Here is a 19,496-nt window from a genome sequence, read left to right on the forward strand (position 1 = left end):
TCCAACAACGTAATAAGGTAGGGTTGTACTGATTGATCCATATATCACCAGGTTTACGTTTTATAGTAACAGTAGTTCGTTTTGTTAGAACGTTTGAAGCAGTTTCAAATTCTTCCTGAGTTATTCCAGCTGCAATAAACAGGTTTTGGGTTGTAATATTCTCTATATTGGTATTGTTAACAGTCTTCCATAGCCTGAGTAGTATGTCTTTTGCAAAGGCAAGACTTTCTTTTGATGGTTTTTGTACTGAAGGTCCTGATTGAGTTGAAGTGCGGGAAATAAATGTGTTTTTTGACGGTGGACGTGGGAAATTGAACCTGCATTCAGTCCCTTTTTTTGCACATGATTTAGAGTGAGTCTTGCTGTGCTGCTGTACACTGCTCACTATTTCGTGCAATTCAGGGTCAGCGGATTCACTAGGTAGACCACATGTTACGTAACTGTCAACAAAATCACACACTTCCTTGTCATCATGTGTGTCAAGTAATGGCGCATCTTTAATCCAAAAAAGGCAATGGGCATGTGGAGAGCCGCGTTGTTGGAACTCAATCCTATGAAAATGGTCCTTAACATTACCAATGATATTTTTTTTTATTATGATTTCTTTAAGGAATGTATTAAATCTGTGATCAAACATCACAGCGCTCATTACTGGGTTATACTGTAATAGTTCTGATTTACCAGTCCAGTCAAGATCCTCCAAAGATTGTGTGCTTTTTTGTTGCTCAAGAAGTACTTGGAGTGTTTCTTTCCATCTTAAGTCAGCCGCAGAGAAGGTTGCAAACCAGGTAGGTATTCCTAGTTGGCGTATACTAGCCATTAAATCACGGAGTGTTGCCTGCCAATATGGAGGTGTACCTCTGATTGGTGTCATAAATTTATATCCTTGATCAGTTGTTAACAGCCTTTTAAGTTGGATTTTATCTGTAAGCATTCTTGCTGTAATGATATTCCCCGTCTTATCTTTTCCACTACTTTTGCGCAATGCTATTGAGACTTTTGATATGACCTGCTCAAGTTCTGAAAGGTACTGAGCATAGAATATGTATGATGTGTCACCGGAAAATCGGGTGTCAGCGTTAAAAAGGCGAGCATGAAAATATCTTGATCTTGTTAGTCGAACTAGTCTCTTTGCATCATATGATCCAAAAGATCCCTCTGGAAATTGAACAGGAAATGACATTGCTTCGTTGCCATGTTCTTGCAACATGCTGACAGGTGTATTACCTTCACCTGGTGCAACACAAAAGATGTCTTCGAAATGTTGGTCGAGAATTTCCTGTCCTAAATCAACAGGTTGAAGGCAAGTGTCTGAGGGTAAGCCTCTGTCTTTAAATGAAATGTCTTCATCGTCGTGATTTTTGTCATCTTTATCATGTTCTTCTGCTAAAACTTCAGTAAGTTCCGCCTCTTCAGTAACAAGATCTTTAAAATCTGAAGGAATATGTTCTATCCATTTGTCATTCAGTAATTTATCATGATAATATGGATTGTTTTGCTGTAAATATTCCAGTCCTTTGCATATTTTCTTTCGACTAACAAATTCATACTGACAATAACCTTTGTATTCAAGTTTCCTTTTAAGTTTGCATCTGATGAGTTCAGCTTCATTTTCAGATCTAGGAAGAACATTGGTGGTCTTCTCAATGTCAGTTGGAATTGAAACACATGGGCCTATAAATCCTCGCTGGTTTCCTTTTGGTAGCTGTATAATTTTCATGAAGGGAATCCTTACAGAGATGAGTTGTTTTTCCAATTTATTTAAGGAGTTAAGTTGATCTGGAATAGGTTGCAATTGTAGACCATTGGCAAAGGCATCGGCTGGCATTTGTCCTTTCAGAAGGTGGTAATGACAGGTAAAACAAATCCATTGTTTGTGATATATGGTTTCACAGCTGCTTTGACATTGATCGGAACAAGTAGTATGGAATTGCTGAGTTATGCATTGATTTGCCATTGCTATGCTTTTATCACCTTTTTTTGAGTATTTTAGTTTGTCACATACAACAACCTGTTTTCTGAACTTAAACTTGTGACAAACTGAACATACATATCTTGGCCCATCTCTAACTTGCTGTCGAAAATAATTTGCAATATCATCACGATTCTGTTTTTTGTTTAAACGTCTCTGTAGTATCATGGATATCTTTTTTTGTCGTTTTATTATCTCATAGTTGTACTGTTGACGTAGTCTACGTTTGTACTTTTCTCTGATAAGCACATTCTGTCTATACCTCAGTCGAGTCAAAGTCTTTTTCTGTTCTCGAAATGTTCTATCAAAAGCATACTTGTGTCTACTTGCTTTACTCTTTGCTTTTTGAAATTGTATATTCAATCTGTATTTTGTTTTACTTCTTTCTTTCACTGTGTTTTGAAATTCTTCATTTGTATGGTACTTGGATTTACTTCTGTCTTTCACTGTCCGTTGAAATTCTTCATTTGTATGGTACTTGGATTTACTTCTGTCTTTCACTGCTTGTTTGAATTGTTTATTCACGTGATATTTGGTTATACTTCTTTCTTTCAATGTAGTTTGGAATGGTTTATTCAAATGATATTTAGTTTTGCTCTTGTCTTTCACTGCTCGTTGAAATTCTGTATTAGACTGGTATTTCATTTTACTTCTATCTTTCACTTTTTCCTTGAACTTGGTATCAGACTGATATTTCTTATTACTTCTATCCCTCACTTCTTGCTGAAATTTTATATCCTGTCTATATTTCGTTTTAATTTGATCTATCTTTACTTGTTTATTTTGTAGATCTAAATTGTATTTCTCTTCACTGTATGATTTTTTGTGTTGTCTATAAGAAACGTTTTCAGTATACATTTTCTGCCATTTTGTTTCATAAGGATCCTCATCAACAGATGGTGACGTTTCACAGAGATTTTCAAGCTGCTTTTTTAAATTTCTTTGCTTCCTTTTTCGTTCTTTGTCTTTTTCTCTAGACATTCTTGTAGATTTTTTTTGCTTACTCTTCTTTTGAGGTTCCGAACATTTTTCTATCTTTGATGTAATTCTACTGACATCAAGCCGTGCTTCAGATTTTTGCTGTAATTCCCGTTCGTCAACCAAGTCTTTGAATGGCAAGTTAAAATCACGAATGATAGTAGACTGATAACATACTTCGTCTTTTAGTGCTGATACAGCCTTGTTTAGTTTATACTTGTCAGATGTATGTAAAGTAGAATAACTACAACTGCTTATAGATTCAGTTTTATTATCATGATATTCTAATGGCAAGTGAAATTCCTGTACATATTGAGAATGTAACAATATTTCATTCTTCAGAGTGTGTATACTTTCTTGCAAATCCATATCAGTGGTTTGTATATCATGATATTCTAATGGCAAGTGAAATTCCTGTACATATTGAGAATGTAACAATATTTCATCGTTCAGAGTGTGTATACTTTGTTGCAAATCCATATCAGTGGTTTGCATTTAATAAACAAGTGTTCTGTACAGAGAGTTTTGATTGTTTTTAAAATGATATTAATGTTACAATAAATAGTTACTGATCATATATAGTATGATTTAGCAACAATAAATAAACTTAAACTGCAAGCTATCTGGCTTTTACTCTAAAGACGCTTTCGTTTTCAATTGGGATGAATATTTCAATTTGCATGTGGTTTTCATGTTTCATAAATTTTAATTTGTATAAATTTCAAGATTTAAACAAAATTATTTGATCTTACCCATCCTCACTGAACGTGGTTGTGTATTTTAAACATCCTGTTCAGCCAAACAGATGACAAGGATTGTACGTCCTTACAGAGGGCGATGAGAGTGGCAATAATAAAACCTCCCATTATGATTAGACGTCTGTGAACTTATACTTCCTATATAGCCAAACAGACAAGAGTTTAACATCTTTCAGAAGAGAATCAACTTGATAACAATTCAAAATTAAATTCCTCATTCTGACCATGCGTGGCTATGTATTTAAAACATCCGATACAGCCTAACAGACAAGGGTTTTACATCCTAACGTTTAAAGGTGCAAAGTGACGACAATTAAATTCCCCGTTCTGACCAGATGTTGCTGTGTATTTTAAGCATCCCGTACAGCCAAACAGACGACAAGAATTTCACGTCTTTACCGAGGAGGACCAAAGTGAACAATTTAATTCCCTATTGTGACTTGACATGGCTATGTGTTTTAAGCATCCCGTGCAGCCAAACAGACGACGAGAATATAAGTTTTCTAAAGGAAGAGGATGAAAGTGACAATTGAATTCCCCATTTTGACTAGACGGTGCTGTGTATTTTAGGCATCCCCCTACAGCCAAACAGACAACAAGGGTATCACGTCCATACGGAGCACGATCAAAGTGACACTAAATTAAATCTCCCATTCTGATAAGACGTGGCTGTGTACTTATACATCCCATACAGCCAAACAGACGACAAGGGTTTATTTTTCCATGATGGAGGATCAACCTGATAACAATTAAATTTCTCATTCTAAGCAGACGTAGCTGTGTATTGAAAGCATACTGTACAGCCAAACGGACAAGGGTTTTACATCCTATAACCAAACAGACAAGGGTTTTACATCCTAACTCTTAAAGGTGCAATGTGACAACAATTAAATTACCTGTTCTGACGAAACGTGTCTGTGTATTTTAAACATCCCATACAGCCAAACGACAAGAATTTAACGTCTTTACGGAGGAGGACCAAAGTGACAACAATAAAATTCCTCATCCTGACTAGACATGGCTGTGTATTTTAATCATCCTGTACAGCCAAACAGACGACAAGAGTTGAACTTTGTAAAGAAGGAGGACCAAAGTGACAACAGTAAATTCTTCATTCTGACCAGACGTGGCTATGTATTTAAAACATCCGATACAACCTAACAGACAAGGGTTTTACATCCTAACGTTTAAAGGTGCAAAGTGACGACAATTAAATTCCCCGTTCTGACCAGATGTTGCTGTGTATTTTAAGCATCCCGTACAGCCAAACAGACGACAAGAATTTCACGTCTTTACCGAGGAGGACCAAAGTGACAACAATTTAATTCCCTATTGTGACTTGACATGGCTATGTATTTTTAGCATCCCGTGCAGACAAACAGACGACGAGAATATAAGTTTTCTAAAGGAAGAGGATGAAAGTGACAATTGAATTCCTCATTTTGACTAGACGGTGCTGCGTATTTTAGGCATCCCCCTACAGCCAAACAGACAACAAGGGTATCACGTCCATACGGAGCACGATCAAAGTGACACTAAATTAAATCTCCCATTCTGATTACACGTGGCTGTGTACTTATACATCCCATACAGCCAAACAGACGACAAGGGTTTATTTTTCCATGATGGAGGATCAACCTGATAACAATTAAATTTCTCATTCTAAGCAGACGTAGCTGTGTATTGAAAGCATACTGTACAGCCAAACGGACAAGGGTTTTACATCCTATAACCAAACAGACAAGGGTTTTACATCCTAACTCTTAAAGGTGCAATGTGACAACAATTAAATTACCTGTTCTGACGAAACGTGTCTGTGTATTTTAGGCATCCAATACAGCCAAACGACAAGAATTTAACGTCTTTACGGAGGAGGACCAAAGTGACAACAATAAAATTCCTCATCCTGACTAGACATGGCTGTGTATTTTAGTCATCCTGTACAGCCAAACAGACGACAAGAGTTGAACTTTGTAAAGAAGGAGGACCAAGGTGACAACAGTAAATTCTTCATTCTGACCAGACGTGGCTATGTATTTAAAACATCCGATACAACCTAACAGACAAGGGTTTTACATCCTAACGTTTAAAGGTGCAAAGTGGCGACAATTAAATTCCCCGTTCTGACCAGATGTTGCTGTGTATTTTAAGCATCCCGTACAGCCAAACAGACGACAAGAATTTCACGTCTTTACCGAGGAGGACCAAAGTGACAACAATTTAATTCCCTATTGTGACTTGACATGGCTATGTGTTTTAAGCATCCCGTGCAGCCAAACAGACGACGAGACTATAAGTTTTCTAAAGGAAGAGGATAAAAGTGACAATTGAATTCCCCATTTTGACTAGACGGTGCTGTGTATTTTAGGCATCCCCCTACAGCCAAACAGACAACAAGGGTATCACGTCCATACGGAGCACGATCAAAGTGACACTAAATTAAATCTCCCATTCTGATTAGACGTGGCTGTGTACTTATACATCCCATACAGCCAAACAGACGACAAGGGTTTATTTTCCCATGATGGAGGATCAACCTGATAACAATTAAATTCCCCATTCTAAGCAGACGTAGCTGTGTATTTAAAACATCCGATACAGCCTAACAGACAAGGGTTTTACATCCTAACTTTTAAAGGTGCAAAGTGACGACAATTAAATTCCCCGTTCTGACCAGATGTTGCTGTGTATTTTAAGCATCCCGTACAGCCAAACAGACGACAACAATTTCACGTCTTTACCGAGGAGGACCAAAGTGACAACAGTTTAATTCCCTATTGTGACTTGACATGGCTATCTATTTTAAGCATCCCGTGCAGCCAAACAGACGACGAGAATATAAGTTTTCTAAAGAGAGAGGATGAAAGTGACAATTGAATTTCCCATTTTGACTAGACGGTGCTGTGTATTTTAGGCATCCCCCTACAGCCAAACAGACAACAAGGGTATCACGTCCATACGGAGCACGATCAAAGTGACACTAAATTAAATCTCCCATTCTGATTAGACGTGGCTGTGTACTTATACATCCCATACAGCCAAACAGACGACAAGGGTTTATTTTTCCATGATGGAGGATCAACCTGATAACAATTAAATTTCTCATTCTAAGCAGACGTAGCTGTGTATTGAAAGCATACTGTACAGCCAAACGGACAAGGGTTTTACATCCTATAACCAAACAGACAAGGGTTTTACATCCTTCTGAAATTGATGAGACTGTCATTACAAAAGTGAGAGGGTTAGCGCTATAGAACCAGGTTTAATCCACCATTTTCTACATTTGAAAATGCCTGTACCAAGTCAGGAATATGACAGTTCTTGTCCATTCGTTTTTGATGCGTTTTGTTATTTGATTTTGCCATGTGATTATGGACTTTCCCAATTGATCTTCCTCTAAGTTCAGTATTTTTGTGATTTTACTTTTTATCCTAACTCTTAAAGGTGCAATGTGACAACAATTAAATTACCTGTTCTGACGAAACGTGTCTGTGTATTTTAGGCATCCAATACAGCCAAACGACAAGAATTTAACGTCTTTACGGAGGAGGACCAAAGTGACAACAATAAAATTCCTCATCCTGACTAGACATGGCTGTGTATTTTAATCATCCTGTACAGCCAAACAGACGACAAGAGTTGAACTTTGTAAAGAAGGAGGACCAAAGTGATAACAGTAAATTCTTCATTCTGACCAGACGTGGCTATGTATTTAAAACATCCGATACAACCTAACAGACAAGGGTTTTACATCCTAACGTTTAAAGGTGCAAAGTGACGACAATTAAATTCCCCGTTCTGACCAGATGTTGCTGTGTATTTTAAGCATCCCGTACAGCCAAACGGACGACAAGAATTTCACGTCTTTACCGAGGAGGACCAAAGTGACAACAATTTAATTCCCTATTGTGACTTGACATGGCTATGTATTTTTAGCATCCCGTGAAGCCAAACAGACGACGAGAATATAAGTTTTCTAAAGGAAGAGGATGAAAGTGACAATTGAATTCCTCATTTTGACTAGACGGTGTTGTGTATTTTAGGCATCCCCCTACAGCCAAACAGACAACAAGGGTATCACGTCCATACGGAGCACGATCAAAGTGACACTAAATTAAATCTCCCATTCTGATTACACGTGGCTGTGTACTTATACATCCCATACAGCCAAACAGACGACAAGGGTTTATTTTTCCATGATGGAGGATCAACCTGATAACAATTAAATTTCTCATTCTAAGCAGACGTAGCTGTGTATTGAAAGCATACTGTACAGCCAAACGGACAAGGGTTTTACATCCTATAACCAAACAGACAAGGGTTTTACATCCTAACTCTTAAAGGTGCAATGTGACAACAATTAAATTACCTGTTCTGACGAAACGTGTCTGTGTATTTTAGGCATCCAATACAGCCAAACGACAAGAATTTAACGTCTTTACGGAGGAGGACCAAAGTGACAACAATAAAATTCCTCATCCTGACTAGACATGGCTGTGTATTTTAATCATCCTGTACAGCCAAACAGACGACAAGAGTTGAACTTTGTAAAGAAGGAGGACCAAAGTGACAACAGTAAATTCTTCATTCTGACCAGACGTGGCTATGTATTTAAAACATCCGATACAACCTAACAGACAAGGGTTTTACATCCTAACTCTTAAAGGTGCAATGTGACAACAATTAAATTACCTGTTCTGACGAAACGTGTCTGGGTATTTTAAGCATCTCATACAGCCAAATAAAGGCAACAGTAGTATACCGCTGTTCAAACTCATAAATCCATGGACAAAAAACAAAATCGGGGTAACAAACTAAAACTGAGGGAAACGCATAAATATAAGAGAACAACAACAGAACACTACAATGTAACGAACACACACAGAAACGGATCAAGCATCAGACAAAATCCCACGAGAATAACAAATATAACATCAAAACCAAATACATGAATTTGGGATAGACAAGTACAGTGACACGTCTTATCGCAATGTCAATTTACACTCAAAAACAGACAACAAGAATTTAACATCTTTACGGAGGAGGACCAAAGTGACAACAATAAAATTCCTCATCCTGACTAGACTTGGCTGTGTATTTTAATCATCCTGTACAGCCAAACAGACGACAAGAGTTGAACTTTGTAAAGAAGGAGGACCAAAGCATCATCTGCCCGATATTAATATACTGAAAAGGTGAAAAGGGATACATAAGAAATATTTAGAGGGAGGAATCTATTTAATGCCGAAAAAAGAAAATTTGGGCAGGAGTTCCCCATAAAGACTTTAAGAAAAGTCTAGTAGTGACGCCAGAATTGCCATTGCAAGCAACAGTGAATGGACATATATGCATGCAAATTGCTGGAAATGCCTATTTCACATATTTTTAAACACCCCTCAAAAAGAAAATTTGGGTAGGAGTTCCCCATAAAGACTTTCAGATAAGTTTAATAGTGACCCTAAGGGCCTGCAAATTGCTGGAAATGCCTATTACACACATTATTAAACACCTCTCACAAAAAATTGGGCAGGGGTTCCCCTGACCCTGGCTTTCCCGCCAGGTCTGGGGGGCATCTGCCCGATATAATTATGCTGAAAAAGGAGATATAATGAAGATTAGTAGATAAAATAACTGTGCTGAACAAGAACATTTAATTTTTTCCAATTTTAGTTTACATGGCGATGATGGCCATTTTGGAAATTCCAAAAGACCCTTTGGCTTAAATGGCTGCACTTACTTGGAAAAGGGGGGGGGGGGGGGGGGCATCATCTGCCCGATATTAATATACTGAAAAGGTGAAAAGGGATACATAAGAAATATTTAGAGGGAGGAATCTATTTAATGCCGAAAAAAGAAAATTTGGGCAGGAGCTGTTTCCATGGCAACGACAGCCATTTTGAAAGTTTCAAAGTCAAAAGTCTCATCTATACATGCCAGTTTACAATAATATTAAGTTTCATTAAGTTTGGAGCATTTGGAAAATATTTGACATTTTTCCAGTTTCCATGGCAACGGTAGCCATTTTGGAAATTCCAACTTCAAAAGTGTCATGCAGACTTGACAGTCTACAATCATATGAAGTTTCATCAATTTTGAAGCATTTAAAATTTTTGAAAATATTTGACATTTTTCCAGTTTCCATGGCAACGGTTTTTAATAGTGACCCTAAGGGCCTGCAAATTGCTGGAAATGCCTATTACACACATTATTAAACACCCCTCACAAAAAATTGGGCAGGGGTTCCCCTGACCCTGGCTTTCCCGCCAGGTCTGGGGGGCATCTGCCCGATATAATTATGCTGAAAAAGGAGATATAATGAAGATTAGTAGATAAAATAACTGTGCTGAACAAGAACATTTAATTTTTTCCAATTTTAGTTTACATGGCGATGATGGCCATTTTGGAAATTCCAAAAGACCCTTTGGCTTAAATGGCTGCACTTACTTGGAAAAGGGGGGGGGGCATCATCTGCCCGATATTAATATACTGAAAAGGTGAAAAGGGATACATAAGAAATATTTAGAGGGAGGAATCTATTTAATGCCGAAAAAAGAAAATTTGGGCAGGAGCTGTTTCCATGGCAACGGCAGCCATTTTGAAAGTTTCAAAGTCAAAAGTCTCATCTATACATGCCAGTTTACAATAATATGAAGTTTCATCAATTTTGAAGCATTTAAAATTTTTGAAAATATTTGACATTTTTCCAGTTTCCATGGCAACGGTAGCCATTTTGGAAATTCCAACTTCAAAAGTGTCATGCAGACTTGACAGTCTACAATCATATGAAGTTTCATCAATTTTGAAGCATTTCAAAATTTTTGAAATTTTTGACATTTGTGATGGTTCCTAGGGCAACAGAGACCATTCCAATAATTTAATGGCATATACCACATTGGTACATGAGAGGGACCATACCATCAAAGAATCGATCAATTTGACCTACCATTTTAAGAAAGTAAATGCCACTTTAAGGTTTTTGGACCATTTTGACCTGTTTTGCATTGTTTCCATGGTAACGGCAGACATTTTCGAAATTCCAACGCCAAATTCCACCTCTACTAATGTTGCTCATCGTTACTGTGAAGTTTTATAAAATTTGGAGCATTTTCATATTTTGGAAATTTTTGGTGTAGTATCCATGGCAACATAGCAGTTCCAATGATTGCCAAAATCATCCCAAAGCAGTATATAGTGGGCACCTACATTGTATTAAAATCTAAAGATTTTAAGGTTAAGCATTCTCAAACAATTCACCTAACTCAAAAATTATATTTTTTCACAATTTTTCCGTTTCCATGGTGATGGCAGCCATTTTTTTAGTTCCAATACCGGAAAGCAACAGGAAAGTCAGGGTTCCTTGTTATAGTGCACCATCATTCAGATTGGTTCCTTTGGCTCTGAGAAAGCGGGCGGACAAAATTAGGTGGAAGAAAAATAATAATAATAATAATAATACGGAAAAAGAAACAGAGGAAAAGCAATATGTCACCCGACATTGTCGATCGGGTGACATAATAAGAAAAAAAAGAAACGTAGAATAACAATATGTCACCCCAACTCCGTTGAGGGTGCCATAATAATAAAAATAATAAGAACTGAGCAAAAACAATAAGTCTCCAAACTTTGTTTGGGAGACTTAATAAATAAAGTTGAACAAACAAGAATGTGTCCCTAATACAAAGATGCCCCATCAGCACTATCATTTTCTCTGTACTGTGAACCGTGAAAATGGGGTAAAAACTCTAATTTGGCATAAGAATTAGAAAGATCATATCATAGGGAACATGTGTACTAAGTTTGAAGTTGATTGGACTTCCAACTTCATCAAAAACTACCTCAACCAAAAACTTTAAACTGAAGCGGGACAGACAGACGGATGAACGAATGGACAAACAGACGCACAGACCAGAAAACATAATGACCATAAATGGGGCATAAAATTCATATTTACCTGTTTGTTTACAACTTTTGAAAAGAGTACAAAGTTAACTCCCTTGATTGGTTCTCCTTCACTTTGTACCTTTCCCTAAAAACAAAGATTTATAACAACTAAAACATACTCATTATATTTACAGTATAGTAACATGATTAACAAATCAGACATGTATTGGTAATAGCAAGGTTATTTGTTTTTAGGCTAATATGATTGTAATTTTTTAAACACTACATAGAAAATGAAAAGTTGAGCAGCACAAACACCACTTAAGGTGGTACCTAACACTACAGGGAGAGAACTCTGTAAAATCAGCTAAACGTTTTAATTACGTTGTGTTGTTTAGGGAATATTAGCTTCTCAATGATCAAAATTAGTGTCTGTCAAACTGCTATATAACCAGTGTAATTTTTCTGATAAATTTGTTGGTTCAAATATTTTGAAATTTTTATATTTTTGTCAAAGGGTCAAAGTAAATACTTTGTCAAAATTTTATGAAAAATAAACGAGCCAAATTGATTTTAGTGAAGGTGTTGGGTACCACCTTAAAACTGAGATACTCAGGAAGGGATAATTAAATTAATAATGAATTCACATTCCTAATATTGACCTCTTTTGTGTAATATGTGAGATATAAGATTTTCTACATAATGATACATGGAATGGAAATATCAATTGTCAGTTACAATATGAGAAGAGCGAGCAGGGTTGTCTCTAAGATTTGAAGTAGCAGGTTAATTATAAAAAGTAGGAGGGGATATAATGCGGACGGCAAAGCCGTTCGCGGCGACGAGCTTGCTCGTCGTGCTACGGCCGGGGGTATGGGGCCCGCTTAAGGGCCCCAGAAAATTTTGAAAAAATGGTGCAAAATCCTGCACTTTGGGGGTCTCCTGGACCCTCATTCACTCCTCTCAAAACATCATTTTTTACTGATGATAATGTAAATTGTTTATTAAAATTTGTAACATGGGTCAACTTTTCTGTAAATTTGATCACATTTATTTGAATATCCAGACTTTCAACTTACAGCTATACATGCTATATATTTGAAGATGTTTGAGAATAGCAATATCATGGTTAAATTTTATTTATTATAGTAATACATCGACCCAAGTGTGACAGGATTAAACTATCCCCTTTTTGTGTGAAAATGAATGTCCAACTTTTTCTAATTTCAACAAGGTTTGGCAGAAATTAAAATCCCTTTATTCTGTAATCTTGATTTACTTGCATATATTCTGCAAATTTTCATACCTCTGGATACAAAGTTGAAGGACAAACTGATCAGACAGGGTCAATTAACTGGGGGCACAAAACTATGGGGCGATTGATCCCCTTTAGCGTTTATCTATAGTCCTATTTATTGAGTCGTCATTTCTTTATTAAGTATTCATGAGGCCAGGCAGGCTTTGGACTTGTTGAGAGAGAGAAAGATAGGATTCTTGGGCAAACAACATTTATAGAAAATGTTGTCATTTATCCTATCTTAAAAGATGTTGGCCTTCAGCTATATTTAGTATTTGTTTTGAATACCAATGTTCTGATTGAAGCACTGAAACACCCGACAGGTGACACTGTCACTGGTTGTAGACATCGTCATCGATCTTCTTTTTGTGTGATACATTTGGTTGAAAACTTATGCAGCCTGTCCAACGTATGTTAAAATAATCGTTGACCATCCTCATTTCTGAATTTAAATACTTAAAACGCCTGATAAACAAATAAATTACTTATTAAATCCAAAGAAATCCAACCGTCGCTGCATAGTGAAAAGATCGGTCAAATTTTAGAACGGAATATAACAAAATCATCCGAGCGCTTTAAAAACTCGCAGCGTCGTAGAAAAGCTTTAACCTGTAAAAATGGCCTAAACACTCGGATTTACTTGGATTACTCGATGTATCTCTTGTTCACAATTAAAATCACGTAACAAAAACTTGTAACGGAGAAATATTGATCTCTGTATGTTTTTTTTTCAAAAAGTCAGGTCATTCTTGCCGCTAGAGTAGCCGGGTCCACAAGCGGAAGTTGCCGGGGGAAATCCCTGGCCCCCGGGCCTTAAAGACAACCCTGAGCGAGTGCAACAAATGGATTAAACAAGCTTCATTTTGTGTCAAAGATGTCTTAGCCTGTTCTGCTTAGTCAGTAAGGCTAGTTCAGCTTGATAACTTTAACAAGATTCAACAAATGATAATTAAAATTTACCAAAATTATTATAAATTAAAAGCATTTTAGCTTATGAAATTTTATTATTTTTCAATGATCTTTACAGCAAGCAAGTTCACTAAAAATATTACTTTTGCCAACACACTCAATGAAATCTGCTGTAAGACAATATATACACCATTGTTATACTTACAACTACTTGATAACCAGCTATCACTATAGAACTTCCTACATCACCATTATCAGCCGTCACTGTAGCCTTGGCTTGTTGCTGTAAAATATTTAATATTTAATATCATGATTGTATATACAGTAAATGTAAAGATTGCATATAGTTACACTTTATAAAATTAGATATCTATGCAATAGGTCAAGCTATTAAAATTGCTACAAGTCTAAAATAGGTGTAAATAAATAGACCATTTTTATAAAACTGTTTTTAAAATTTCTTTATATATCCAGATACAAAATGTATTGTCCACGTATTACATGCAGTGATATTGTTGTCTTTTTTCAAAACTACCTCTACCGTTTTTTATTGGGAAAATTGCATATTTTTTTATTGAAATTGGGAAATTTGTATATTTTATTCTAAATACATCTCCGATTTTTTGCTGACCTTTGCTGTCTTTTTTGCACTGTTTTTTCATGTATATTTTGGTTGTCAGACATTATCAACCGGAAAGGTACTTTTTGGAGAAGGGACAGAAACAGAAGCAATGATGGTACTTAATGCATTGAAAACTACATGTGTTACAAACACCATGATGATTCTGATCAGAAAACCGGATCTCAAAAGTGCTTTTTAATATCAAAATAATAACATGAATACGATATTTACAAACATTACTACCAATGCCATCACTGTTTGGGGAAAATGTAAAACTTTTTGGGAGGAATTTTAAGCCATATTTTTCTAGTAATTGGGAATTTTCTCTAGAGGAAAAGACCAAACTTCGGCTGTTATTTGAGGCAAACAATATCACTGACATGTCACTATTTATAGTTTACTTATATTTTAATGTTATGCTTATATCATGTATATTACTGTTCTTTTAAACTTCCATGTGAAAAATGAAGAAAGCAGTCTGTATTTATGACTACGTATATCCAGTTTTGTAGAACGTTTTGCATCGCTTGTTTACATCCCAAAGGGTGCTCTCATACACGCCTGCATTTCAATGTCGTCTAAGTTATTTTTGAGACGACCCCTAAGAGTGACCTTTCCAAGGCACTTGTCGTAAGAAACATGCGTTAAAATATGCGCAATGTTAAAGGGCAGAGCCACCTTAAACAAACTGTCAAGAACTAAAAAGATTATTATAAAATGTGTTAACAATCACTTGGGTTCTCCTAGCTAAAATAAATGTATTTTTGAAACCACAATGTTTGTAAAATTTGCATATTTCTGTTCATATTTAAAATCCTATTAGTACTGAGAAAAATTCAATTATATAAAATGAAAATTTATTCAAAACGAAAGTTCATTCTTCATCTTTGATTCTAAAGGCAACAGTCTCCTTTTTTCTGTCAAAGATACATGAATGTTTACATAAAGCAGATCTTACCTGTATGAATTTATATTTTGGAGACGCTGTTGCTTTTATATCATAGTCCCCTGGCATGACTTTACTGAAAATGTAGCTGGAAAAGAAATTATAGAGGGTTTCATATAAAAATAAGGTGGTGTAGTATGATTGCCTATGAGACAACCGTTAGCCAGAGTTTAAATAAGTGGATGTGTACTGCCTTCAACAAAAAGTCGGCCATAAAAGGTTCCTGACATGAAAAATATGAATTTGTTATCACATTCTCTACATGTTTAAGTTGCTGTAGAAAGTCATAATTATTCTAATTATTCATTCTTATATCTGCTGCTTATAAATCATAACCTAATAAAAGAAAGATTTATATTTTCTAACTGTCTACCTAATATGTGTAAATTTAGAAACACACATATCAGCAAGGATCCTTTTTGCGCATGTTTGTGTGAGGCACAGAAACAACTTTTAAAAGGGATGAAAAGAGAGCAATGCATGTTCATGGTTAATCAATGTTGTAAATTTTAAAATCAGGATAGGTTCAGGGGAGGTAACAAGTTTTTTTCCCAAGAACTTTGAATGGATTTTAACTGCAACACTTGATAAAGGGAGTTTTTAATGACCTTGACTGGCTGTACAGCCCTCACACAGTCGGGTAACACTTAAGGGTACCTACCTGCCATCTTCAGCTGTTGTAACAGTCTGTAGAATGTCTGGTGACCCTGACTTGTGCAGTGTAACTGTCACACCAGATGGTCCATTTACTTGACCTTTACTTATGACCTTTCCATTGACAGAGAACCCTGTAAACTTGAAATTAATGTCTTCTTGACGACTGCATGGATCGGTGGTGCCGTCAATCTTCAATTCAACACTCTCTGGTTCTGTAATATAATAACAGTAAAATCAAAACAGTAATTTAAGTACAAACTGATATCAGGGGTGGATCCAGCAATTTCTAAATGGGGTTTCCAACCCAGGTTAATGGGGTTGGTCCAACATATAACCATATGTCACCATTCAAAAGCATTGATTGTAAAAATAACAGGGGGTGCCACTGCTGATCTAGATTGAAATAGCATCAACCGATAAAAGATCTGATCAATAGGCATATAAGTATTAAAGATTTATATCATTTTCTAAAACCAAAACTAAAAGTCAGATATCCAGTTAAGACAGTGCACAGAGCTGTACAAACATCATGAATCTATATGCAGCTCTGATCCAGCTAGGAATCATATGAATTGAGAATAGTAGGCATGGTATGGACAAACAGTTACTTCCTATACAATAGAGACCTTGCCTGATGAAGGATAAAGACATCTATTTTTATATGAGTTATCAGACTGGTTTTCTTACAGTAAATTTAAGAATTCTGTTTCACAGAATTTTGACAGTAATAATATGTATCTCAAATTTTCTGTTGTTTTGAAAAATTTCAGAAGCTCTACATGTATATATATATGAGGGGGTTATGGGGTACCTTCATGTCGAATAATGGTAAAAATTCTTGCCAAATGTTATTTTTTTCCAAAAATGACAGTAACAATTATTTGAGACCTCTGACGAATCACGATAAGGATATTTTGACGAATCACGGTAACATTCTAACCAATTTGAAGCTAACAGTTACTGAAAATGACTGTTTGACACCTGATGATAAAGGGCATTACTACCCTAATATAAATTTGGCTTGAGTTGTAACTCATTGAAGACCTAAAATCCCCATTTTTTATTGTTTTTACTCTATATCATGTTTATAATTAGCGAGAGTAAAACATGGATTCTAAAATATTTTAACAATGACTAAACATAAATTACCAAAGCTCCATCCTTTAGGTGGTTCTACTTTCAGTTTAAAGTCAGCCTTGTCATACAATGGAATGAGATAGTATCCAGTGTTAGGAGCACAGTCAGTCTGATACTTTATACTTCCATGCATGGTATACAGCTTCACCTAGAAACAATATAAACACTTGATTATGTTTATACATGTTATACAAAACAATATTCATCATCAACTATGAATGTTTTACTATGGCTCAATATATTAATATGTTTATTTGCAGTTGTAAATTAGTTGTAGCTAATAGATGGGAAGGATTAATTATATTTCTATTGACCAGGTCAGCAATTTAATTACGAAATAATGCCATCAGAACTTTTATGTCATAATTTGTCTAGAAATTCAATACAATTCCTAGCTGCGGAACTGACTATATGGTCAATAAATAGTCAAAAAATAACATAAGGCCTATGAGCTACGGTTCCTCAAAGGCTGTATAGATTATTCTAGTCTGAGATTACTCTAAATTCCAACAGCTGTTTTGTCAGACATTTTTACTTTTATTTTCAAATGGACATCAAGTTACCGTACGAGAGACTTCGCGACCTTGAGATGCAAATATGCAAATATTTATGCTTTTTTTCACCTCCTTTATAAGAGATCGGTATTATACATTTAGTACCAACCACTACTTTCACCACCTTTACAGGAGATTGGTATTAAAGATTTAGTAGTCAACCACGATAACAATCGGAAGCTCTTGGACATTTACATTACTTGCATCGTAAATGAATGAGGTATTGACCTAGTGTCATTTGCATTCATCATCTCCCATAGTCCATTGTGCCTTACTTTTTTCTTGTGATCACGACAATCTTTCAAAATGAAAGTTAAAATGCAAGAATCGATGAGTCACTGTGAAAACTGTCTAAAATAAATGTGAGAAAATAAAGCACAGGCACTCGTCTCAGTTTTTTTTCCCCTATATACCTTTATATAACACAAGGTACTTAACTCGCGATTTAGAAAAATGTCATACAGTGATATTCCATTAAAAATGCCGTGACCCTTGTCAACCCCACTAAAACTTTTTATGACATAATCTAATTTGATTTATTTATCTTCACAATGGTGTATAACATGCCTACTTTTGTTGTCGGAATCATCCGTAGTAATCATGGTAATCCTACCCAAGTATGTCAATCGTAATTATTTCGTCAACCTACACAAAATTGGCAATACACGTCTCGCAGTAAATGATTAATTATGACGTCAATGTTATTCAGACTCTCTCTTGACTTTACATATGAAATGAAACAAGATCAGATAACTCTGAAAATTATTTAGACTTTCCCATAAAATTGACCAATCGGAAATCGATATATATAAGGAGACGTGAAGCATTTATTGCCAATTCTTCAGCGGTTTGCAAAATTATTACGATTGACATACTTGGGTAGGATTGCTACGGATGATTCCGACAACAACTGTAGGCATGTTATACACCATTGTAAAGATAAATCAATTTAGATTTACGATATAACAAGTTTAGTGGGGTTGATAGCCTACAAAGCGGCTTATAACGGAATTTCGTCACCACCTGACATTTTTCTAAATGCAAGTTAAGTACCTTGTGTTATATTAAGGTATACAGGAATTTTTTTTTTTTGAGACAAGTGCCTGTGAAATAAAGGGAGGCAGGTAGGTAAAACTTACATAAATGAAGAGATAAATGAAAAATGAACAAATTAATACCCGATTTATATTATTCCAAGGCCGTTTGTCGGCACCAGAAGCTACGAAGCAGCACATCTATTTTGGACGGGCAAATATCCACTCTTTAATATGGGAAGAGCTCTGACGTCACACAGCCCCAGCTTGTCTGGCAAAACAGCCATTGGACGTCAGAGTATTCTCGGAATAAGATTATTCATTATTCTATTTTAGGCTGGATCGACTTTGGGCCAGAATGACTTCGGCCGGATAGACTTTGGGGCAGATCAACTTGGGCCGGATTGACTTTGGGCCTGATCAACTTGGGCCGGATCGACTTGGGGCTGAATCAGATTGGGGACGGAACGACCGGATACCATACAATAGTCAATACAATGCTAATGTCAATGATGCTTACTCAAAAACTCGTTACTGACACTGAATAACTTACTTCAACTAAAGAAAAGTTGATATCGACGTCAGATTTGACAAATCCCCCACAACCAAATACAGAATCGCCATTTATGTGACCGATTAAGATGGTATAAACTGGTGCTAAAACACAAAATAAGAAGAGATTGGTCCTCATTTTTCTTCCAAAGCCGGTTGTCGAAGTTATCTAAACGCTTCTGATGAATTGCTAGAATTC

At 36.0% G+C, this 19,496-nt stretch overlaps 1 protein-coding gene across 1 annotated transcript in view; it reads right to left on the reverse strand.

The window, feature by feature from the left end:
- The window catches only part of LOC139482661 (BOS complex subunit NOMO1-like), a 58,362-nt gene extending 38,875 nt beyond the window's left edge, over window positions 1-19,487 (reverse strand). The window contains exons 1-6 of the mRNA XM_071266666.1: window positions 19,299-19,487; window positions 17,170-17,305; window positions 16,025-16,232; window positions 15,376-15,451; window positions 14,001-14,078; window positions 11,660-11,734 (exon numbers count right to left, since the gene is read on the reverse strand). Coding sequence (XP_071122767.1) covers window positions 11,660-11,734; window positions 14,001-14,078; window positions 15,376-15,451; window positions 16,025-16,232; window positions 17,170-17,305; window positions 19,299-19,436 — 711 coding nt within the window. The 5' untranslated portion in view covers window positions 19,437-19,487. The remainder of the gene's footprint in view (window positions 1-11,659; window positions 11,735-14,000; window positions 14,079-15,375; window positions 15,452-16,024; window positions 16,233-17,169; window positions 17,306-19,298) is intronic.
- Between the last annotated feature and the right edge of the window lie 9 nt (window positions 19,488-19,496).

This window comes from Mytilus edulis, chromosome 7 (genome assembly GCF_963676685.1).
Source record: "Mytilus edulis chromosome 7, xbMytEdul2.2, whole genome shotgun sequence".
Taxonomy (NCBI): domain Eukaryota; kingdom Metazoa; phylum Mollusca; class Bivalvia; order Mytilida; family Mytilidae; genus Mytilus; species Mytilus edulis.